This window comes from Pipistrellus hanaki, assembly GCF_964339955.1.
Source record: "Pipistrellus hanaki genome assembly, chromosome: 12".
Classification (NCBI taxonomy): domain Eukaryota; kingdom Metazoa; phylum Chordata; class Mammalia; order Chiroptera; family Vespertilionidae; genus Pipistrellus; species Pipistrellus hanaki.
The window spans coordinates 15,429,189-15,455,058 of NC_140514.1; the positions used below are offsets into that span (position 1 = coordinate 15,429,189).

Below are 25,870 nucleotides of genomic sequence, written 5' to 3' on the forward strand. Positions count from 1 at the left end.
TCAATTCAGCATTGGAAAGGAGGGATATTATTCTAAAGTAGAATCCTCTTTATGTTCCTAACAGCCTCCTGATTGACTAAAATAGTTAGAAGTTACAAATGAGGAATCAAAGGCAAAAATCTGCCCTTAAGCCAAGAAAACCAACATTTTTCTCAATAAAAAATAAGGCAAACAGTTCTCAATACCTCCCTATTTTATTAAGATTAATATACATAGTATTTAAAGTACCTAAACATTCACTGTAAGTTTTCAGTCATGTTTATACTCTGAATTGTCTTTCCATAATTAAGTCAATATAGGCACATTGGTAATTTATAGAAAACACTTAGCTTTAGGAATAGGAATGAGTATAATTTGCAAATGTTACAAGATGATTCCAGATATCAACTGAACTCTTTTCCAAATTACCACTTGTTTAGTCTTTAATGAAAACACGGCCCAAAAACAAATGCTTAAATATATCCTGTGTGAGAGTCTGGTGATTAAGAAATCCCTGAAGGAGTATAAGCCATATCACTGGAAAGCTCAGAGCACTGGCAAGGCTTAATTGCAAAGCACTTAACAGAAGGCCACAAATTGTGTTTTCCTAAGAGGAGCTAGGAACTATAGGTGTCATTTAGTAATGCATTGAAATGGCATTGCCTCTTGTTGAGTGTTGCACAAAAACTCCAGGACGCTGCTTCTTGACCTATTATTTTGGGTAAGTTTCCACTATCATAGCATGGCCCTGTGAAGGAAGAATAAGTTCAGTTAGAAAAATGAACAATACATCCAGCCAGTACAGAGGAAGCAGAGAACAATGGTAAAAGTATAGGCGTTGGAGTTTGAGGTTGGCTCTGCCATTCAAATGCTGGGTGTCTAGTATAGTCTAATTCCTACTAGATACTCCATATGCGATTGCCATTAAAATGAGAAGCCACAGGAGTCTTTTTTAGCTGTATAAAAATAAACATGATACAACTAGAAGCCCGGTGCATGAAATTCATGCATGGGTAGGGTCCCTAGGCCTAGCCAGTGATTAAGAACAAGCAGGGCCTTCCTTCCCTCAGCTGCTGGCTGTTGGTCAGGGCCTTCCTTCATTCTATGCCTTCCCTGGTGGTCAGTGTACATTATAGTGGGCGGTCGAACATCTGGTTGGTCCAACTCCCGAGGGGATAATTTGCATATTAGCCCTTTTTTATATAGGATGAATGCCAACAACAGTACATTTCTAGATTAGAAAACTGAGGCTTTGAAAGGTTAAGTTGCTCATCTAGTCTACAATACTGTCGGGCTGGCATGGTCCAATGGTTGAGTGTCAACCTATGAACCAGGAGGTCAGGGTTTGATTCCCAGTCATGGCATATGCCCAGGTTTTAAGCTCGATCCCCAGTGGGGGTGTGTACAGGAGGCAGCCAATCAATGGTTCTCTCTCATCTTTGATGTTTCCATCTCTCTCTTCCTCTCCCTTCCTCTCTGAAATAAGTAAAAATATATATTTTTAAAAAAATAAATAAATCTATAACACTATTAAATAACAGGGCCAGAATTTGAAACCAGTTCTAGATGGATCCAAGGCCAAAAACTCTTCTCTATCCTACTCAGGTGAAGAGCCCACAAAGGTAAGAAGGTAGAAAATCCTTCTCCAGCACTATGTATGGTGCTGTGTATTACCTCCCTAGTTACCTCCCTAGTTGAAACCATGCACAGAAACTTAAAATTTCACGAGTCTAAACCCTATCTGATAATCACAGCCAGTCTATTTTTTCAGACTTGAATCAAACCATTTAATAGCCTAACTACTGCTGGGCTACTTGGTTCAATCCCCATCAATATTTATTAAGAAACTATTGTTTCTAAGCTCCACTCTGTGTGGGTACAAAGCTTTGCTACATGGTGCCTGTCCTCAATTTATTACATACTATAATCCAAACCAAACCAAGTACCTTGATACAGGGACAAGGAAACAAAAGGAATGGGGATGGAAATATTTGACTAGTTGGGATTACCCTTGTTGGGCTCATGGTAAGGCAGAAATTTCCTTCTCCAGCTTTATTTAAAATGCATTGGTTTCATGTTCCCCATTTTTTAGATTGCTCTAAATCAGTGGTTCTTGACTGGAGGCGTTTTCTCCTAATCCTCCCCAGGGGACATTTAGCAATGTCTAGAATGTTTCTGGTTGTCCCAACTGTGTGTACCTATATGGGGGGGGGGGGTTGCTACTGGTATCTAGTGGGTAGAGATCATGCTAAAGATCCTACAACATATAGTATACTTCCCACAACAAAGAGCCATCTGGCCCAAAATGTTTCTACGTACTGCTAAAGCCGAAACCCTGCTCTAGATTCACAATGCCGGATTCCTCCTCTGATCCAATCATGCTTCTCTCCCTCATTTGCTCTGGATGAAACAATACCGAATTTAGCCTAGTTCCTAAGTCATCTTTCTCCTTATTATACTGCAAACTTCTAGAGGGTCTGTTCATCCACAAAAGCATCTAGTATTGTGTTATTCATCCTCCATGTGTGAGATAAAAGGTTAGGGGACAAATACTGAAAACCAAAGGACATTACTTGACCATGCACTACACACAGTGCTGTGCACTAGCTATCTCTTCGGGTAAGCCTGGCACAGAAAGATAAGAGGGAGGGCTCGGTCCTAACCAACTATGGCTTTCTGTAAAAAAGTTACACAGATTACAAAACGCTTTTGATCATGAAGTCTAAAATGTTCCAACCTATAAATAACTGACCCTTTGATTCTTCAAAGTCTCGGAGGAAAAGCCACAAATAAAAGCTTGTAAATGTAAAAAGTTTATATTTTTATATATCTAAGGCTTGTGAATATAAAAATTTTATACTTTTATGTATCTTATTTCTTCATCTTGGTCAGCAACAGGAAGTTTCTGTAATCTGAAGGACAAGCAAATCTGTTTTGATCATGATTAAAAAAAAAATCTTACAGGCAGCCTTCCTTTGGATTTTATTCCCAGAGTGAAATGGTATATCACATAGGAAGTTGTCTCTGTACTATAAGTAAAGCTGGTAGGAAAAAAACGTGTAGAATATTATCATTTCCTCCAGCTAAATAGCATTGTTATCCAGAAGTAAATTAATTCTCCAATTAAGGTATTGTTCAGTTCTCAAGAAAGATAGTTTACCTTTGGAGAAATTTTACAGATAAGTCTCATAAAAAGAAATAACTAAATAAAATGTTATTATTAAAGAAGAAAACATATCAAAGTGTAAATAATGAATGTCTGATGATGGAATGATAGGTGATCTGATTTTTTCTATATATTTTCTATATTTTCCATAATTATCATAATGAGCACATACTACTTTTATGCAAAAAAAAAATGTAGACATTACTTTAGGGGGGAAATAGCTTCAATTTAAATAACGTCTTCTTTCCAAGGTACTGTCAAAATTAAAGCTATATCCCCTCCCAGCTTGCTTTTTTTCTGGTGGCCTGTCATCAGAAATATTGTTCTAAGAATGTTTCTAAATAAACTCAATCAAACAGTCTTAGAGAGATTGTTTGGTTTTCAAGAAAAGGATTTTCTAGAAGCTCCTGCCAGACTTCTGTGACATACCTGTCCTCCAGCTGCACACGCAGCCACCAAACCAAACTGGCCTCCTTCCTTCCGTAATCTGTTGGCAGCTGCCATGACCAGCCGACAGCCAGTGGCTCCAAATGGGTGTCCCAGGGACAGGGACCCACCCCAGTTATTAAACTTCTCCAAGGGAGGTGATCCAACCTGGTCATATAAAAACAGGCACAAATACAATAAAAATGAGTTTACTTAAGATAAGCATTAGGCCACGCCCTTAGTAATAAGCAGCAACAGAACTAGAGAGAAATAACTAACAAGATGCATCACAGCCGAAACCGGTTTGGCTCAGCGGTAGAGCGTCGGTCTGTGGACTGAAAGGTCCCAGGTTCGATTCCGGTCAATGGCATGTACATTGGTTGCGGGCACATCCCCGGTAGGGGGTGTGCAAGAGGCAGCTGGTCGATGTTTCTCTCTCATCGACGTTTCTAGCTCTCTATCTCTCTCCCTTCCTCTCTGTAAAAATATCAATAAAATATATATATATAAAAAAAAAAAAATGCATCACAAATCATTTTACTGCAAAAGAAAAACTTTAGGTCAATTCTGAAAGACAAGGGTACATTTCTTTTTATTTTTTTGATGGGATGTCTTCATAGATTTCATCCCAATACCCCCAAATTTATATATTTCATCTCTTTTTCATCTAACATCAGAATGCGAAGAATAAAAAACAACCTAAAATTTTGCTTTTATTTTTTCTAAAGAATTTCTAGGAATATTTTGCAGCTAAGAAACATTATTTAATGAAACACTAAATTCTTCATAGGAGAAGCTTTCCACTTCATACTCTTACTGCCATGTAACCAAGCTCCGAATATTAAAGTGCTTTGGAAATTCAAGCATATTTTTATTTAATTTTAAGCATATTTTTATTTTTATTTTTAAAAATATTTATTGTTGAAAGTATTACATATGTCCCCTTCAAGCATATTTTTAATCAGAAACTTACCTTGGCTTTTCTACCCATGTAGTTTTGTGCAAACCAATCAGAATCCATGGCTTTAAAGTTAGCCAAGATCTGACCCTAGAAGGGAAAAGAATTCAATAGGACCTTGTTATTAATGTCTCTTGAGGCTTTCTTTTACACATGAGTTATCTAACTTTAAAGGTGAGCAAATTTTAAAATCAGTTTTCTCTGAAAATTTCCTGAAGAAAAAATCTAATACTTTTGAAGGTCCTTTAAGGGAAAGCCTCAAAAGGTAGGTCTTTCTGTACCCGTGGCCCTGGATTCTCTCCCCTGGCACCTCTGCCAGCAGTGTAAGCTGGTACTGCAGAGATAAAGCTCTGCTTCATTTTACTCATATTATAAACCATGCCATGCTCTCTCCCACAATGGCCATTTTATTATTACAATTCTTTAAATGACTTACTGAGAAAGCTTCATGAAATTCAAAAGCATCAATATCCTTCAGTGTTAATCCTGCCTTTTCTAGAACTTTTGGAGTAGCATATGTTGGCCTGAAAAGAAAAAAAAATAAGCAGTATGTTAAAACTTTAACTCTCAACCTATGAGCTCCTTTATACTCCCCAAACTGAGTTTTACATAGGTCTGAGAATGTCTCCACTGGCCCATGGACTCTACTGTACAAATATTAATTAAGTGCTGGGGCTATAACAGTGCACTGAATAGACATGCCTCTACCCCATGCAATTTATATTCCAGTCAGGGAAATGGATAATAAACACACAATGAAAGAAAAAGATGAACTAATATTGTGAAGAGCTAGGACAGAGTTCAAAAGGCAAAGCATAGGAAAGGGCATGGCTAGTTTGAAGGACATAATGGAGGACAATTAGGTAGAGTCTTATGAGGGAGGAAGTATTCTAAAATGAGGAGGCTTTTCATAAAAGGCTCTTTTGAAGATTGTACAGCACAGTATGTAGCAATATGAAAAAATACACACACACACACACACACACACGCGCATATATATATATATATATATATATGAAGAAATTATAGGAACAAGTGGAAAAGAATTCAAAACTATAAAGTGATATACCAACATTGCTTCTTGGCTTCTTGTTAAGATCAAGTATAAAATGCTATACCAATATAGAGGATTATTATTATTTTTTAAAATAATAGGGAGGGGAGGTTAGAGAGCAACCAAAGGACCTGCATGCATGCATATTAGCATAACCAATGGACACAGACACTGGGGCGGTGGGGGCTTGCCCGGGGTGGGAATGGCTGGGGGGGTTGGTCAATTGGGGAAAAAGGAGACATATGTAAAACTTTAGACAATAAAAAAAAAAAAATCAAACACACAAACCAATTATGAACTCAGTACTTAACACAGTTTAAAATCTGTGTAATAAATTTGGGTAATCAAATACTTTTGATTATAGTCCAAAGATTTATACACTGCCACCTACCCAAGTAAAAGTTGATCTTTTGGATCTTGAGACACATACACAAAATCCCTAGGTAAAAAATAGAGAGGTTAGCTCCAGTAATAACATGAAGAAACCAGAGGTAATTTATTTAAACATTTACTTTACCTCAAATATGCCTTTGGCTTATAGCCCATGGCCAGAGCTTTGTCCTCTGCCATAATCAGCATTGCAGATGCACCATCGGTCTAAAATGTTAATCAGAACAATAATGTTTAATTCTTCAGCCTGTCTATAGGACTTAGTATATCCTTTTCTGAATCTACCAACTAATTATAGTTATATAGTGATTCTATATAACAAAACCTTTTCATTTTATCCATCATTAAATCACAATTCATTCAAACACCCACATTACAGTGTTTGACCCATTTTTGGAAGATGTTCAAAAAGTACCATAATTACCAAAATAGGCAAAGAAAATATGTATAAATATTGTATATACATGTTTAGAAAAATGTATTCATAATAAACTTAAACCAAAAAATTTTTGCTTTTGGCACAGAATATGAGAAATTTTATGCGTAAAACAATCTCTGATTTACATATTTATTTTTACATTTTCTGGACTGTTTCTAAACTGCTTCCTGCCAGTAGCTTTTAGGTGATATTCTTCAACTAACAGTTTCCAAAACAAGCAAACCAATAGGAGAACAAAAACAGGCAGGCTAAGAATATCAGAACCACGGTCTTCTCTCAATGAACACACCCCATATGCTTTTTCCCAACTGCTAAGTTGGGGAACAGAGTAACCACTGAAAAAAGCCCTTTACCATGACTTCAAAAGAGCTTGACTTCAAAAGAGCTAAAAAACAAAAGCACCAAAATTCCAGAGAAAAAGAAACTACTCTGTAGAGTTTTCAAAATAAAAACAATTTCTACCACATTCTACCATCCATATATATAAAAGTCTAAGCGATAGACTTAGGTAGCTAGCTATACATGCATGGACCACCAGGGGGCAGATGCTCAATGCACAGGCATGGAAACATAGAACAGATTGATGAATCTCAGAGAAAAGGGGGGAGTGGGAAAGGGGGAAGAGATTAACTGAAGATCTTATATGCATATTAGAGGCCCGGTGCACACATTCATGCACCAGTAGGGGTCCCTCAGCCTGGCCTGTGGGGATGGGGCCGAAACTGGCTCTGGGACTTCCCCCAAGGGGTCCTGGATTGTGAGAGGGCACAGGCCAGGCCAAGGGACCCCACCAGTGCATGAATACGTGTACTGGGTCTGTAGTATTGTTATATCTCTAAAGAGACTATGTAGGCAACATCAGTAGCCACAGAGTCTGGAAATATAGTTTACTATACTATATAGTTTTTGGACATTAAATTAACAATATATTTAATGCACCACTGGGCAAAATTACAATAAATGTATTACATTAACACATTTCTAGAAACCATCTAATGATGTATTATCTCTGATGATTTGTGTTTCTGATTTTCAGTAGAGACCAGCACACTCCAGAAGTAACCAAGGGGAATCAGATCTGGCAAGAGTGTAGCCCATGCCACACGGCCTGTCATATCCAGTTTGGTTTTGGAAATGACCACCTCACCAGCCTTTCACCACTCAGGCTTAACGGGGTGGTGCACCATACTGTTGGAACTACCGTAAGTGCCCTTCCCCTAGACTAACCATGTCAAACTCACAGCCCGTAGGCCACATGTGGTCCACAACAAATATTTTTGCAGCCTAGCCAATATAACGGTATGTAAGAAACGTTTGAATAAAAATTTTGTAACTTAATTTTAACAATCACCTGTTCTTTTATCTCCAGTGCCTAGCATAGGCAATTAACACTTTCTGAATGGTTAAGTGTTTGAAGAGAACAGCTTTTTGTATCAGAATGGTGGTTGGATACAAACATAGAGAGAGACACAAACATAAAAGTCACTGGCAAACACATAAAACACATATAGCACTTACCAGGAAAGAGGAGTTTGCAGCTGTCACTGTGCCATAGGGCTTGACGAATGCAGGTTTTAGTTTGGCCATCTGCTCCAGGGAGGAAGGTCGGATGCCATTATCTTTGGTAACTGTTTCTTTTCCTATAAAGACAAACTTTTTAACTCTAAGAAACTACAAGCATTAATATCTTCTCTAGAGGAAAATGCCTTAAAAAGTCACAAGAACAAATGAAATGCAAACCGTACCAATTCACTAAAAAGAAAGCTTTTTTACTGGTATAGTTATCAAGATATCAAATTTTAAACTATATTCTTCAGATGTTTGGGGGAGAAGTCTAAATAATTTAACAAAAGAGACACTATTGCCGGGACCGGTTTGGCTCAGTGGATAGAGCGTCGGCCTGCGGACTGAAAGGTCCCGGGTTCGATTCCGGTTAAGGGCATGTACCTTGGTTGCAGGCACATCCCCAGTAGGGGGTGTGCAAGAGGCAGCTGATCGATGATTCTCTCTCATCGATGTTTCTAACTCTCTATCCCTCTCTCTTCCTCTCTGTGAAAAATCAATAAAATATATTTTTTTAAAAAATTAAAAAAAAGACACTATTTTCTTAAGATATTCATTCACATTTGGCTATTGTGTACAGAAATCATATGAACAAAGAATTTCAAAAATAGGTATGTACCTAAGAACTAAAATATATCAGGAAGATGTAGAAGGAAACTCTTTTAAAAACTTCTCTTTAAAATGTTTACCTACTCTTACACATAAATTAAAACTTGAGTCCCTGCTTATGCATAGAAGGGTATTTTGGAAACAGAACCAAAATACTGAAAAGTCACTTGGGGTTTTTAGAGTTTTAAAGCAATTTCAGGCCCCCTTACAAGTATCTCGAAGCAGTCCCCTTTACATGGAGTTTTAGGAGCCATTCACACCACCCTAACAAGTGTAATGAAGCAGCCCCTTTACAGTGTACAGCAAGCTGGTTTACCTGGTACTTTGAACGGCACAACATCAGAAAGGAGTCCTTCATCCTGTGCCTTCTTGGCCAGCTTATGCGAGCGCAGTGCATACTCGTCCTGTTCCAGCCGAGAAACAGCAAAGGAAGCAGCCAGTCGGTCTGCAGAGTGGCCCATGGTCTCACTGGTGGAGAACTCGGCCACTGCAGGGAGCTGGGAAAGGAGACACACAGAACCGGGTACACTGTTAACAGGTGTTATTCCACACGGGTGGTTATTTGGGAAAGTTAAAATCTTTCAATCAAGATCAAGACAAAAGAAGCTCTATGTTTTCAGAGATCTCTTAAAGAGGGCTTACAAATTCAAAATTTTCAACCACTATCTTTTCCCCCCACCTTAACCGAACAGTTAACCATGCCCTGTAAATATTAGAGCATAACTGAAGCCAGGCTGTCATATCTAATTCTAAATCTCTGCAGTGGGATGCTTTGGAAACACAAGTCTTTATGTAAAAGTTCGCAAGTCTTACCTCAGGTGTGAGGAAATTCAATCTGAATTTGGAGATTAGCGATAGTCGTTGACCCAGAGTCTTGGCTTTATTGAGATCAAGCATCATTTTCCTCATTTTCCTTGAATGACGAATAGGGACGTCGGACATTAACTCTACACCACCTGCCACAATTACGTCAGACTGGCCAGAAGCAATCAAACCAACACCTACGGCACAAGTCAATGCAAATGAACATATTTTGCAGAAATTAACAGCCACCGGTAATTTAAGCTTCCAGATTTAAAAGTTGTATGACAGTCAACAGCATTGTACAACATCTGTAATTGAGGTTTTTATCTTTTCAGAAGAATTAAGATGATTTAAAAAATATATATATATTTGTATTGATTTTAGAGAGGAAGGGAGAGGGAGAGAGAGAGAAATATTGATGAAAGACATTGATCGACTGCCTCCCACACACCAGGAAATCAAGCCTGGAACCCAGGCATGTGCCCAATGATCAAATAAAAGACAAACCCAAATTACCATGTACCTTCTTCTTTCAGAAAAACATACCTGTGGTCATGGCTTGATTGGCAGAGATGCAAGCCATGGTAACAGTGTGAGCAGGAGTCTTGTCAGAGAAGCCAGCTCCAAGGGCAGCCTTCAGAAAACAGTGAGTGAAATCATGTTACAGGGAAATGACATTTTGAGTGTTACTTCTCTGTGTGGTGAATCGGGAAAGGGTTTGAGTTTAATATTCTACACAGTAATATTTAAAATAAAACTAAGCCCATCACAGAAATCTTTTATTCATTTTTCATCTAGCTATTAATTGACAATCGCTCTGCAAAATTCTTGGTAGTTAATTTCCAGTATGATGTACAAACCTACATCTCACCCAATTTCTTAGCAATGCTTTGGTCAGAGCCCTTAAAGATATCAATACATAATTTGATTTCAATATATTTAAATTTTTAAATAAAACTGTTAAAAACCTATATCACATCATATGTATCATTGGGTGGGCTCCTCAAACACAAAGATAAGTTCTAAAGAACTGACTGCTCATAAACAGTTCTCACTACACCCCTGCCCACTTTACACTCGTCTCCAGTCACTGTCAGCCAGTCCCGCTCACTGATACTTCAGACGGCACTCTGTAGATTCAGTGCAAAGTCAAATGGAAAAACTTGCCAAATATGCAGGAGTTCAAGTCGATTAAAGGAACTTTGAAAAACTGCCTTAGCCACAGTGAGCCTCTGACAAATAAGGGTAGACCAGTTAATAACTGGAAAAGAGAAAACTGGCCAGGATGATAATACAATAGGTGCTTGAAAAGCAATTTGAGGGACTTTGAGAAAAACTGAAACCCTCTGTGAATTTTTAAAAAATGGCCTCTGTTATGATGGCATAGTAAAGTTAAACATGAAATGGACACATCTATTACTTTAGAAAGGAGAGAGATATTATTAAGGATACTGGGCTGCCAATAAACCAATCAATGCCATATTCCACTGTTTATGTAAAGAATTAATGCATACATACAATAAAATACTTATTTTTATAATTAAAGTTTTATTATAAAAATGGCACTCTCAACTCCCCTCTTCTCCCCTCTTCCTACCACCATTTACTATGAAATTCTCGTTTCCATTCAGGAAATTCATTTTTAGTGGTCTTTTTCTGAAACTATTTAATGATCATCAGAATCCAAGCTCTTCTATAATTTGGTAAAATAAACATGTTTTCAAAGTCTAGATTAAAGAGGTTCAATGTTACCTTCCTTTATATTTACACTATCTGAACAATATTTACCATAATCTATCGAAATATAAATATGCTACAGTAGTATACGTGCAACATGACCTTATTCTGGTCTTTCCAGATAGGCCTGATACTAAGTGCCCAACCTACTTTGCTGGAAACTACTTGCCAACTGCACATGAACTTCACCATGAGAACCAATCCCAAATGAAGAGAGGCAGCCCTTCAGGGGCAGGGGAGAACGCCCTAGTGGGGCAAGTGTAAAGGGCACTCAGGTCATAACAGCCATGCTCACGAGGTCCTTTCTAGCATGTGCAATACCCTTGGCCCCAGCTGCCTCTCCGGCCTGAAGGAGCTGTAAATAGAAGTGGTTGCTGGTGAGCCTTGTCCACATGCTCCTTCTATTTAAAGTTTAAATAGCTCTGACAAGCTTAGGCTCTAGAAGAGTACACGAAGGAGAAAGGGGAAGGGTGCTTCCTAGTTAAGTTGGAGAGCTTCAGTCAAGTCAGGCTCATGTGAACTCAGCACAGAGCTTTTTAGGATTTCATATTAATTTTGTTAATACAGACACCAGGTCCTAAAGAAATCCTCTAGCTTGAAGTTATGTTGGCTGTTAGGTTACATATCTGTAACCTAACCTTACATATCTGTTAGGTTACATGTCTCATCTCAGTCTTTCCCTGCAGCCATGGCAAAGGTTACAGTTTTAATATTTATTTTTTAAGTGCTCTTATAGGAGTCACCTCTTTTTTTGTCAGGATCTACAAGATGAAATGTATTATGAACAGCTTGATGTACTAATGAAATTATCATACTCAATACATTTAAAAATGTGAAGGCTGGGAAAAACATAAAAACCAGAGGAGGGGGACAAAACAACAACCTCTTAACCTCTTCCTGGTCTTACTTCTTTCTTGACAACCAACAGTTGATTTTTGTGGGCTGCAGTAACGCCAGGCCCTCCATAGTTACAGCTTTACTGACAGGTGAAAAGGCGAGGCAGAACAAATACTGCAGTCCTGCCCATTTCCTGTTCTCTGGCTGACAGTGATGAAGTGACTGGCCTTACAACTATACTGAACACAATAGGATAGCAGGCAGAGCTTAGAAGTAAAGAAAATGGTTAGCACACTGAAATGTGCTTTGGAATCACCCAAATGAGCACAGTCAACTTAGGGAGCTCAAAGGCCTGTTAGACATGTCACACAAATTCCAGTCTCTGGGTTACTCAATAAGCATGGAGTCATGCCAACTAGGGTAAAAGCAAACGCCTGTGAAATAGTTTTTTTTTAAACACTCCTACGTATCATCTAGTCAATGGAAAAAGAATGAATAAGCAAGGCTACCTCTAACAAAAACCATGTTATCAGATAAGTTATTTGCAAAATGTTAAAATTTTAAGTTAATTAGAAGCCATGCTCTAACATTATTAAAACTCACATCAGCCACACTCTGCCATAATATATATTCCCAAACTAGCTCAAATGATTTGATTTTTGTATAATATAAATATATACTATAGTAGACTATAGTGTACATCATTTGATTTATACAATAACTAGAGGCCCGATGCATGAAATTCATGCAAGGGGCTCGGCCCTCACAACCGCGGTGGCTGCCCTCAGCTTTTGCAGCCTTTGCAGCCGCAGCGGCAGCCCAGGCTTCATCCAGAAGGTCATTCGGCTGTCTGGCCTAATTAGCATATTATGTTATTATTATTATTATTATAGATTCTTTTAAATATTAAATAATATTTATTTTTCAAGTTATAAAATCACATAAGTCAAATATAACTTTACTTAATGGACTTTAATAGCTTTTAAAGAGTAAATTTTATTAGTTGAAATACAAATTGACTCTCATATCAATCTCTCTCTTTTTTTTTTTTTAATATATTTTATTGATTTTGTACAGAGAGGAAGGGAGAGAGACAGAGAGTTAGAAACATCGATGAGAGAGAGTCATCGATCAGCTGCCTCTTGCATACCCCCCACCGGGGACATGCCCGCAACCAAGGCACATGCCCTTGACCGGAATCGAACCCGGGACCCTTCAGTCCCCAAGCCGACGCTCTATCCATTGAGCCAAACCGGTTTCAGCTCTCATATCAATCTCTTTAAACAACATAAAGTTTGTTTTACTCACCTCTCTAGCCACATTGCTTGTTTTCACTTCCTGTATAACTGTGCCAAAGATGATATAATCAACAACTTCCTTTGGGACATTGGTCTTAATCAATAAACTCCTGAGAGCAGAATCAGTCCAAAGCAAAGAAATAGTTAACACATCAAGGTAGTGTGATAGATCATTTAAAACATTGCACTTTTTTCAAAAGATTAACTTGAATTTAAAAGGGCAGAAACTGTATCTTTTCCTTAATTTTACAAGCATGTGGCTGGCACCTTATCAAAGAAGAAATGAATGAAAGAGTGATTTAAAAAGTCAACTGGCAATGAAACGTTATACTAAGAGAATGAAAAATAATATGGAATAAAATAAAACAAATAGCAATGTTGGGAACAAAGTTTTCAGTCAAAAAAGACAAATATAAAATAAAAAAGAAGTAAAATCCAGGTATATTAAATTTAAATATTAATATAAATACAGGATTTAAATAATATATAATACCTACAGTTCTTTCAATTTTATTGTATATTTGACATTTTTTAAAATAAAAAGTTGAGGAAAAGCTTACAAATTCCAGCCTGGGACCATAATAGAAATAGAAAAATAAACTGGAAAAAATCATTTTTATTTTTGGTATGTTGAGCCTGAGGTAGCAAAGAAAGGTCAAATTTAGAGATGTGTGAATCCTCTAAATAATAAAGATTAAAGAGATGAGATATTTAAGAAAAACATGTACGCAGAGACATGCAAAGCTCTAAGGACTGAAATTTGCAAAACACTTTAAAAGACAGAGGGAAGAATTCTAGATTTTTTAAAAAAAATAGAGAAGAATCTGTCAGGAGATGGAAAGGAAGTCAAAGACATAATATTAAGACGTCAAAAAAAGGCAATTTCAAGTGGTAGTGTTAAATGCTATCCTATATAATAAGAGAGGAATATGCTGATTATCCATTATGCCGTGAGGTGTAACCACCTTGTAATGACTGGATCTGCAGGAGGGTGGGGCAGCAAACTACAAGTGGGCGGCAGAGAGCCACAGGAGGGGGCAGGGCAGCAAGTACTAAGCGAGAGGCGAAGAGCTACAGGAGGGGGCAGGGCAGCAAGCTATGGGGGGCGAAAGGGAAGGAGCCAGAGGAGGGCTGTAGCAACCTATTGGCGCATGGATTCATGCACAGGGCTGCTAGTAGAATATAAAGAGAGTGATGCCTCAGAAAAGATTGGTACATTTCACAATCACAAAGTCATTAGTATTAAGAGAAGTTTTCAAAGTATAATTTACTGTAGATTAATGGGAATGAAAATGATTATTTTGAGATTAAGGAGAATAAATGGAATAGTAGGAAAAGAGAATCAACTGTTGCTCTCATTCATTTTTTTTTTTTTTAAATATACTTTTATTGATTTCAAAGGGGAAGAAAGAGGGAAAGAGAAACATCAGTGAGAGGGAACCATTGATCAGCTGCCTCTTGCATGCCCTACACTGAGGATTAAGCCTGTAACCTGGACATGTGCCCTGATCAAGAACTGAACCCTGAATTCCTGGTATATATGTTGATGCTCAACCATTGAGTCACACCGGCCGGGGCACCTTCATTCATCTGAAAGTCTGGCAGGAAGAAAAGAATCAGAACAGATGGACAGAAAGGTCAAATGAAGGGTGGCTGGCTGAAGATACAAAGGCAAAGCATCAATGGAAAATGAATGAGATAATGCCTTACATCCATCAGCTGCTTGAATCTGTGCAGCACATATGACTAAAATCAAGAATAAATGAATCTTGTAAGAGCTAATAAGTGTTTTCTATTATGACCACATGAAAGTCAATAGATCCTAGATAAGGAAATTTTCTTAAATGTGCTATTTCAACTGTGAAAACTGGAAAAAGGTGCTTTAATGAAACTGCATTTACTTACGAAAGTGCTGCTCTAGCCAAATCATGTGGCATCAGGTCTTTATATCTGGGGAAAGACAATAAATAATTTAAACCCAAAGCCTAGACTTTTACTGATTTATTTTTCATTTTATTTGAAATATCTAAAGAGATCTTCTAACATATGCCACTGCAGATGCATTTAACTTTATTATCTTAGGCAGTCCATCATTTCTAATGAAGAAATAGTGTGATTTTTACTACTTGTCATCATTAAATATTTGGCAAGCCTTAACTAAGACTGAGCTGGCTAAGCCTCTAACAAAATTTCACCCAATATCTTATTATTCAGCATAACATCTGTTAAATACTCTTTAAATCCCATCTTTTGAGTTCTCCTTTTTAAAAATATAGTATTGATTGATTGATTGATTGATGCCTAAAGGGACATGAAGGATATATTAGGAAATTTTAAGAAACTTTTTACTTTGAAGTAATTTGAGATTTAAAAAAAAAAAGGAAATAGGAAAGAGGTCCAGTATAGCCTTTACTCCTCTTCCCCTAATATCCTAAATATATAACCATGAAGCATTTGTCAAAACTAAAAAATTAACATAGGCACAATACAATCACTAAGATACTAACTTTATCTGGATCTCACTAGCACCTTTTTACTGTTCTGTCCCAGAATCGAATCCGTGCATTTTGTTTTCATGCCTCCTTAGTCTCCTCCAATCTATGATAGTTTCTCAATCTTTCCTGATCTTTCATAACCTTGACACTTGAAGAACTGGGTTACGGATTTAGGGAAAGAATATCACCGAGGTAATGTGCTCTTCTTATTGCTTCAGATCAGGGTGAACGTACTATCAATCTGACATTAATGTCGATGTTAACTTGATCACTTGGCTAAAGTGGGCTTTGCCAGTTTCCGGGCTGGTCTAGTACCATTCTGGTTCTACCTTCTTGGGGTTGTGCTATATTGAGGTTTGGACCAGCCCACTGACTCCAATTCTGATAATTTCCGAGAGGCCAAAGCAGTGGATTAAAGGCCCTTCAGAATGCCCACGGTCCCACATCCTCAGTACTCAAATTTCTGAAGAGGCACAGAAATAATGTACTAATCTCAGACAGGAAAGGATATCTCTGCTAGAAGCAAGCTATCTGGACCCCCACACTAGGTTTTTATAGGCTAGTTCCATCTAACAATACACGAGGCTTGTTCATGAGAAAGGATGAAAAACAAATTTGCCATATTTCTTCACCAGTGGCTTGACTTATTCGGTATTAATTTCTGAAAATGTTATCTCTATATTAAGTAGTCTACTAACAACAATATTACCTACTGGGTTACATTTACAAAGACCACTTTTTAAAATACATATTTTTTTATTGACTTTAGAGAGGAAGGGAGAGGGAAGGAGAGAGAAACACTGAGGAGAGAATCACTGTTCAGCTGCCTCCTGCATGCCCCGCACTGGGGACTGAGCCAACAACCCGGGCATGTGCCCTGACTGGGAATTGAACTTGGACCTCCTGGTTGACATTGGTTGACATTCAACCACAGAGCCACACTGGCTGGGCAAAGACAACTTTTAAGGAATACATAAACTATGTGGAGTGACAGATCTGTTAACTTGATTGTGGTAATCATTTCACAATGTATATTAAATTATCTCATTATATACCTTTTTAAAAATTACAACTTAAATTGATAGCGTTTTTAAGTGTCCATAAAGATGGGGGTAGGGGTGACATACAATCATTTCATACTTACGAAGTGCCTGACAGCAAAAATGGAATGCGAACACCCTCTACCACCACGATATTTCTCACGTTGGGTTTTGCCAAGGTTTTCTTCGTACTAGTCTGAACAGCTTTAAAACAAAGTTCAAAGAACTATTAATTAACATACATGAAGTCAGATGACTTACATTTTTAAAGATAGACATTTTAAGAAGTACATCATTCAATGTCATTCACTAAACCTTGTGTGTGTGTAAAGGCTAAGAAACTAACATTACAATATATTTAAGGCAAATAATATAATTTTTATAATATAAATCCAAATATTTAAGGTAAATAGAGATTATACCTAATTGTGAGAGTATTTATGCCATTAATAAATTTATTTTTATCAAGTATTTGACAAAATATTACACTGACAGGAACCAATGTGACACATAAGCCTGTCCTTAATATTAGAAGTCAAAATAAGTGATGTTATTTCTCTTTACATATCTTAATATTCTTGCTTTTCTATGCAGAAACAAAGGCCATTTGGTTGATGACTATTGTCACTCTGCAAAAACCTAAATGCTTCCTGATTCTGTTTGACTCAAATTGTCTAATTATTTTCTATCATCAAAACAGTGACCTTCCTCTAATTTAATTAAAAAATAAAACATGAATACATGCTAAGGTAAAAAACAAAAACAAAAGTGAACCATACTAAAATATGGAGAGTTAAACCTCTTTATGCCCTCTTCCACCAAATTATTTCCTTCCCAGAAGTAAATACTATTAACTTGGTGTATATTCTTTCAAACATTTGTTCTTTTAATTCATATTCATGTACATACTTGTATTATGTATATTTTTCTGACTTAATATAGCTTGACAATCTTTTTTTTTTATAATATATTTTATTGATTTTTTACAGAGAGGAAGGAAGAGAGATAGAGAGTTAGAAATGTCGATGAGAAACATCGACCAGCTGCCTCTTGCACACCCCCTACTGTGGATGTGCCCGCAACCAGCCTACATGCCCCTGAACAGAATCGAACCTGGGACCTTTCAGTCCACAGACCGATGCTCTACCACTGAGCCAAACCGGTTTCGGCAAGCTTGACAATCTTTTTGTGTTGATCCAAAGCTATCTCATTCTTTTGTTGTTATACTGAAATTCACCTGCGATCATCACTTCTTCATTATCAGAGATAGAGAAAATTTCTAAATTACTGGGAATAAAATGTTAGCAATCACCTTAACACACCCACTAGTATCAAAGAGAACTATTTATGATAAATATCTACAACCAAATGGAAGGAAATAGTAGTCAAAACTAAGAGTCGCAAGAAAATGGGGTATAAAGATTCTCCTGACAGCTCTAATGGAGATGTGCTGGTAAGGGAGATAAAGGCAACAGGGAGATGACTGAGTAGGAAACTCAAGCACAGATACTTAGGCCAGGATAAAAGCAATACCAATGTGAATGGAAAAGAAGGGGTCAATACAAGAGATTTTATAAAGGAAGTTATCTTAATGACCAATCAGATATAGAAAGAAAACAGGATTGTAAACCTTAGAGATTGAAAAAACCTTGCTATTCTAGGCAGAGTAAGAATTAGTTTTGAAAGAAAGATGATTTCATGTTTAAACGTGCTACCTTTAAGGTGATGGAGAGACATCCAAGTGGCTATGTCCATTTGACAGGTAGCTAGAGATGCAAAACTAAAGCTTGAAGAAAAGTGAGGTGTAGATGGGATAGCTATGAGATATTTGCAGTGTAGAACGCAGAAGCAAAGCAGAGACATATTTTGAAGTGCCTGCTCACCCAGTGCCTTCTCTAAAGGGTGCTGTCCTACTTACAGTCCCTGCCAGGGATAGCCATGCACACCATGTTCCTAAGCCCATAGCCAAAGATGATTAGATTCAGGATGGGTAACGGGCCCATCCACAGAGTAGTCTGCCAGTAACCCATGTCATCTACCTATAAGTGATAAGCTGTGCCAATCAGGTTCTTTCTCTTAGGAATCTAAGCAAAAAGGCATAGAGAGAAATGCCAATTAGTTGAAGCGAAAAGGATGCCATGAGGAAGAAGCAGGCTCTTTACTGCCCCAAAATTGTAGCTTACAGTTTACCAGTCTGTTCAAAAGCTGATGATGGACTTCAGCAACTGCATTCAAACTAAATGAAACATTAGTCCTGTTTTTCTTTTTGCGTATTGAATAAGCAATCACTAACTTAAAAACATGCTGGGGAATGTTAGACATCAGCTAAAATAAGGAGACTTGGTCGTATTGACTAAAGTAAAATTATTGTTTTTACTAAAACACAAGGAAGTAAAGTGGCCAGTTCAAGGCCACACTGAGAAAGAGGTAGAACTGAAAGAGAGTAGAGGTCTCCTGAATTTTTCTAAGGAGCTTTTTCTATTAAGCTATCATCCAAGTAGAAACACCATACTAAAACCAAAATCAGAAGTCATAAGTTGACTCAAAACCTGGCAAGGAGAATAATAGTATGAATTTGTCAGGATTTTTTTTAGCATTGGATTTACCAAGGGTCTAAATGACCATGTATAATCAACCGATTTTCTTACTTCTTCATTTGATATTGACCAAACAATCGAAAGAAACTAGTTTCCCAGTTACCCCTGTTCCAGGAATGGTTTCTCTTGTATATGGGACAAGAAGATATGCACTAATAGAGAAGCCTGTCGCTAATTGCAGATTTAAAATGTTAGCTTTTAGCTCTACAACAGTCTCAAGAGTGTTAGCAAATCATCTCTAGGACGGACAGCCAGTAGGTGAATAAACTGATCAGCAAGGTTCATGGAATCTCCATGACTCCATTGGCTCAAACCCAGAAAGCAGCTTCCTGTCAACATCCTTGAGCCCAATCCTACACCATGTTATAGCATTATTGATTGGCCTTATATTATTTGAATTGAAAGGCAATGATGATAGTCATGTTGCTCATAAAAGAGGGAAATCTAGAAAATTACTTTTGGTTTTCATTAAGAATTCACAAATCTCAAAACTAATATTTAAATCAGCAATGTTTATTTACAAATTACTATACCTGGGGCAGCTCGTAGCTGGGAGGAGCAGCTCAAAGGTCGTAGAGCTGGAAGACAAAATACAGTGTTTACAAAACGCAATACAATCCGGTGTCTGTGTAAGATGTTTATAAATCCAAATCTAATGCTAAAAAAGAAAGAACAAATTAAACTTACAAAATCTGAGGGCCCATGTTGAACTGGGAAGGTTTTTGAAAGTGTAAGTCAAGATGGAAGTCATTTTGAAATCTGAAAAAAAAGGACAAAAATATATCCAAGGTTATTTGTATCTATATAAAATATCCCTAGAAGTAGAAATAATATGTTAAAATAAAGGATTGCTGGAAGGAAGGAAACTGAGTAACTAGGGGATCAGGTATAAGAAAGACTTGCCATTGTATACTTCTCAATTTTGAAACATGTTTTAACCTAAAAAAAAAGAATAAACTGGCAAGTTTTGCCTATGAAGGCTGTGGGAGCCAGCCTCTAAGATACCATGCCCCATAAAACAATCTCCACATTTTATAATTCAGCCTTTGTACAGTCACCTCCCACACAGTGCCACAACTGCTCTGTGTAAACAAAAGAATGTCAGAAGGGATGGTATGCCACTCTGAGAATAGGCTATAGGAAATGCTGCAGCTTCAGTCTCGGTCACTCTCTTAGATCACTGGCTTGGGGGAAGCCAGCTGGCATGTCTCCCCTTGCACCAGCCCTATGAAGAGGCTCACGTGGTGAAGAACCGCTGCCTCCTGCCAACAGCCATGTGAGTGCGCTTGGAAGTGGATCCTCTAGCACAGGCAAGCTTTCAGGTGACAACAGCCTGGGCCAGCATACTGACTACAATCTCATGAGGAGCTCTACGTTAGAACAACGCAGTGAACTTGCCACCAGAAACTGGATAATACATTTTTATTGCTTTAAGCTGCTAAATTATGGGGTAATTTGTACCTCCTAATTACCCCAAATATAATCCTATCTAATAAAAGTAATATGCAAATTAACCATCACTCCATCACAAGAGATGGTGGTGCCCAGTCCTCTCTGCCCTGCCAGAGTCCCCCAGTCCTGGGGAGGAGGTGGGAGGGCCTGAGAGCGGCAGCGTGAGCAGCTTGGTGGAATGCTTGCTTTGTCGCCGTGGTGACGAGGCCAGCATTCCATGCTGGACTGCAGATGGGCCTCTGGGCATGGAGAGCCTCTGGGGTAGCAGGTGCAGAGTGGCCAGGCCCCGCAGAGAGCTACTGGCCCACAGATTCGTGTGCAGGGCTACTAGTAGATAACATAAAAGTCTTGTTTAACTTTCCTTGGTTAGACTAAAAAGAGGATACCCTATGTCTTCAAAAAAGAAAAAATAGCCCTAGCCGGTTTGGCTCAGTGTCAGCCTGGGGACTAAAGAGTCCCAGGTTCGATTCCAGTCAAGGGCATGTACCTTGGTTGCGGGCACATCCCCAGTGGGAGGGAGGTGTGCAGGAGGCAGCTGATCTCTGATTCTCTCTCATTGATGTTTCTAACTCTCTATCCTTCCCCTTTCCTCTCTGTAAAAAAATCAATAAAAATATGTTTAAAAAGAAAAATTAAGCTATTAAAAAAAAAGAAAAAATATATATTTTTCCAAATATGTGACTTGGGAAGAGATGAAGGAATCCAAGCTGTAGGCTCATCAGCTTAGGGATGGGTATTCAAGGGACTCTAGCCAGTGAGATACGAATTGGCGCCACTGTTTCCAGAAACTACATATGATGCCACATGAGTCTGATACACAAATTTCCTTAAATAAAGTTCATCATGAAATAAAATTCATAAAAATAGTCAAGAATATGTCAATAAAGAAAAAGGGGGACTTTACACTAATAGATATCAAAACTTTCTATAAAACACCAGTAATTCAGCAGTGTAATTCTGGCACAGAATAAATAAAACTAGTCAACAGAATAGGATGTAGCAAGTTCAGAAGCATACTCATGTGCATGAGAATTTAGTTTATAAAATAGGGATAACATTTCAATAAGTGGAAGATGAATTATTCAATAGATTTGTTGGGGAAATGGTTAACCATTTGGGGGGAAAATTAGGTCTATAAATCACACCTTAAGTACAAATAAATTCCAGATGGACTAATCTAAATATCTATCTATTTTAAACTACAAAAGTACTCAAAGCTATTACAGAATATTCTTTATAATCTTAGATGGGGAAAGGCTCCCAACAAATAGCATAAAATGCAGAGACCATCATAGAGAAGACTAACTACTGGATCTGATTAGATACACATTTACAATATCTACACAACAAAAGACACTAAAAGTTAAAAGTAGAACAACAGATTCAGATAAAATATTTGTAACATGTAAAACACACAAAGGGTTAATACTCATATTCATAACGAATTTTTATAAGTTATAAGATAAACACTCTATAATGAAATCTCTGATTTTTCACCCCAATATCCACTTTACCCCATTATACTAGTATAGTTGCCATATGTGGTTTACATGGGATTGAATCCAGCCCAACTCCTGGGTTTAAACCAATCAGAATAAATTAATTATCTTTGCCAAGGTCAATGTTTCAGATTATGAAGGTCTGAAACAATCCTGCATGTTCTGTATCTCTCTCTGTCCCTTGCTCTCTGAAATCAAGACAAATTTTAAAAATATGTTAAGACAACCCTGCATGTATTGCCTTGATCACTGGTATTGATTTGGGAATAGTTAACCCGACATTCAAATCTTCTGCCTGGAATTCTGGAACACAAATCTTTCCTTCTAAGGCATCCAGCTATAGCAGTAAGAAAACATGAAAAAAAAAAAAAAAAAAAAAACCTATCCTATAATATGAAATACTGTGCAGCAGTTTGGAAAGAAAATTGAAACATAATGATACACATGTATGTACTGACATGGAAAAGATATCCACAATATATATTAAATGAAAAAGCAAGCTGCAAAATAAGAATCGATATGACACAGAAAGAGAGAAAAGAAAGCCCATAAAGCTAGTCTAGCCTGACAGGCGTGGCTCCTATGCACCAGATCACGGTTTGGTTTGCAGCCAGGGCACAGACCCAGTTTGCAGTCGGTGGGCTCGATCCCCCAGTGTGGGACATGCAGGAGGCAGCAGATCAATGATTCTCTCATCACTGATGTTTCTACCTGTCTCTGAAATCAATAAAAATGTATTAAAAAAAAAAAAAAAAGCTGAGTCTATACATGGAAGGGATAAAGAGAGGCTTTCATTTTTATATCCTCCTGCCTTCTTAAATTTTTTATAATAATTTTATTTTTATGCACTATATAATTTTTATTTAAAATTTATGTATATGAATATTTATATAGATCTGTAAAACTATAAAAATGTTCAAAAATGCATATCAAAATGTTACTGTTATCTGAGTGTTATATAAGTGCATTTTTCTTTAGACTTCTCTGTAGTTTCTGAAAAAAATTACATACGATATATATTCCATCAATAATTAATAAATAAGGAGATATTTGAAAAGAAAGAGGGACTAAGCAAACTACTCTATGGGAGGACTGACCCTTACTGTCAGTTGCCCTAAGGGTTAGGAAGTAAACATTTTGACCTAAGGATAAAGTAGGCTCTACTGAATGTGGAACTATGGAAAGATGCAGGGACCAGACCAGGGAACGAAGGAAAGAAGGGGCCTGGCAAGTAATGAAAACAAGATAGATTGGCTCCAACAGCTCACGATTACAATATCATTAAGACACAATGTTCCTGGCCTATGGGGCTCAATTGGTTGAGCGTCCTTCCATACACCAAAAGGTCACCAGTTCAATTCCCAGTCAAGGCACATGCCCTGGTTTGGGGCTTGATTCCCAGGAGTGCAGGTGGCAGCAGATGGATGTTTCTCTCTCCCTCTTCCTTTCTCTCTCTCTCTCAAATCAATAAAAGTATATTTAATAATAATAATAATAATAATAATAATGACACACTGTAATGCCCTGACCTTAAGCAAGTTACCTAACCTTGCCTCTGCTTTAGAATTAAGATACAGAGCCCTAGGCGGTTTGGCTCAGTGGAGCCATGGAGGAGGCAACTCTCTGTCTGTCTTCACTCTTTCTAGAAATCAAAGGGAAAATATCCTCAGATGAGTACCAAAAAAAAACAGAACAAAAAAAATCAGTAAAATGAATCTAAAGATGTAGGTAATTCCAGTACTTACCTCAGAGGATTGTTGAAGAATAACTAAGTTAATGTATATAAAGCACTTAGAACAGTACCTGGCACACAGAGTAAGGGGCATCCATGTATTTGCTACTAAAATCAGTGGGTGGTGTAGTTCCCCTCTAAGAACACCACAGTGAGAAACATAACATTTCTGCCTTACTATTTTGTTGCAAATACAGGTAACAAAAAAGTCATGAGCCAAACTACAACCCACCCGCCTCTAGCTAATAATAGTTGTTACATTTTTAAAGAGATGCAGAACAAGACAAAAATATATACATAAGAGACCACGGTGGGTTTGCGAAGCTCCTCACTATTTGGCCCTTTACAGAAAGTTTGCCAGCCCTGCTGTAAGCAAAAGGTGCTACAAAAATCTTCTGAGTGGGAGGTCTTTGGAGGTCATCAAGAATCCTTTCTGAAAATTACACAATCCTGGTCGCTTCAAGGGCTTAGAGGGGTGGAGGACCGTCTGACCTGAGCTTTTTTTTTTCATTCCTTTTTTAAAATTTCTTTATTACTTATGATTACATAATCAATTATATGACCTGAGCTTTAAACAAAAACCTCTCTTCTTTCTTTCCACGCTCATTTCAGTCTCAACTTCCTTGCCCTTTCCCCCTGCTCCTTCTTGCTTCCTTTGTGAGCTTCCGATGATGATTTACGTCTTAATCCTGGCTCTGCCGCCTACCAAAAAAATTTACATAAACTCTGGGCCTCTCAAACTTTATCTAAAAAGTGCAAATAACAATTTGGGGATTGTGAGGATTAAATGAGACATCGTGACATGTCTAGAGAGCCTTCCGTGTTACTTGCTTTGAGAACCATTAAGAATCAGCTACTTTGAAGGACTTAAGCCCATCTTTCAACGCAGAGCTAGCTCTTGGGCTAGAAGTGAGTCAAACATAAGCTCTAAGTCCGGTTTCTAAGAACCTGCGGCCGCGAGCAAAAATTACTCAGGGTGTGATTCATGGGCTCGCTTTCTCACCGACAAAAGCGAAGGGGATGAATGACGAGATACATGGCCAGGTCCCTTCTGGGGTTAGAAAAATCACCCGAAACACTGGATTTCCGAGCGGGATGGAGGAATGTCTCCTTCCACACTCGCGTCCCGAAGCTCAAAGGACAGAGTCTCGCCCATGGGAGCAGGATGCGGGGTAAACCGTGGGCCCGTGGTGGCTCCCGGCAAAGGAGGTGAAACCGTAACAAATAGTGCAACATAGCCCAACACACACACACACACACACACACACACACACACACACACAAACAGTTCGTCCACGCGCGGTGACAAATTAACCAGCCCGGTTACTGCACTAATTGCTTTCGTGTAGGAGACCTCGTCCGCGAGCTTCCTTCCGCTGGCTGGGCTCCACTCCCCCGGGGAGCGGGGCAGCCGCAGGCACCGGCGCGGCGGGTGGGAAAGAAATGCGGGTCTTCCAGGGGGGAAAAGGCCGGCGGCCAAGAGCCCAGCGCGCCCGCCGCCTCACCTGCGTTCGCGTCCGCTCAGGCTCCCGCAGTTGGCAAAGGTTCGCTCCCTAATGACAGAAAGCGGACGGGCCGAGGGGCGGGTCCAGCCTGGGAAGGACCCCTCCCGTCCGCCGGCGGTTCCGCGGGCTTCGCTGGCCTCGCGCCTGCCCGCTGGCCGCCTGACTGGAAAACCCGGCCCTGTCCCCTCTTCTCGATGGGCCGCCTTCCTTCCAGCAAGGAAAGGGTCCGTTTCGTCCCGTTATCCGGGAGCGAAGGGCAGGGTTAAGGCGCCCGCGGCGACGTAGCGGCG

At 38.5% G+C, this 25,870-nt stretch overlaps 1 protein-coding gene across 2 annotated transcripts; it reads right to left on the reverse strand.

Moving 5' to 3' along the window:
• Positions 1 to 175: 175 nt before the first annotated feature.
• On the reverse strand, positions 176 to 25,694 carry HADHB (hydroxyacyl-CoA dehydrogenase trifunctional multienzyme complex subunit beta). 2 transcript variants are annotated; one of them, XM_084901416.1, is made up of 16 exons: positions 25,581 to 25,694; positions 20,080 to 20,151; positions 19,926 to 19,970; positions 16,900 to 16,999; positions 15,166 to 15,210; positions 13,271 to 13,370; positions 9,935 to 10,022; positions 9,398 to 9,585; positions 8,901 to 9,081; positions 7,931 to 8,052; positions 6,101 to 6,180; positions 5,975 to 6,022; positions 4,966 to 5,053; positions 4,545 to 4,619; positions 3,575 to 3,739; positions 176 to 727 (listed from the first exon to the last, which is right to left on the reverse strand). In XM_084901416.1, exons 2-16 carry the CDS (start codon positions 20,141 to 20,143, stop codon positions 692 to 694), a joined length of 1,425 nt encoding a protein of 474 aa, XP_084757542.1. In that variant the 5' UTR covers positions 20,144 to 20,151; positions 25,581 to 25,694; the 3' UTR covers positions 176 to 691. The 2 variants fall into 2 exon arrangements, with proteins under 2 accessions (XP_084757542.1, XP_084757541.1); XM_084901415.1 differs by lacking the exon at positions 176 to 727 and having other exon boundaries at positions 3,512 to 3,739.
• Between the last annotated feature and the right edge of the window lie 176 nt (positions 25,695 to 25,870).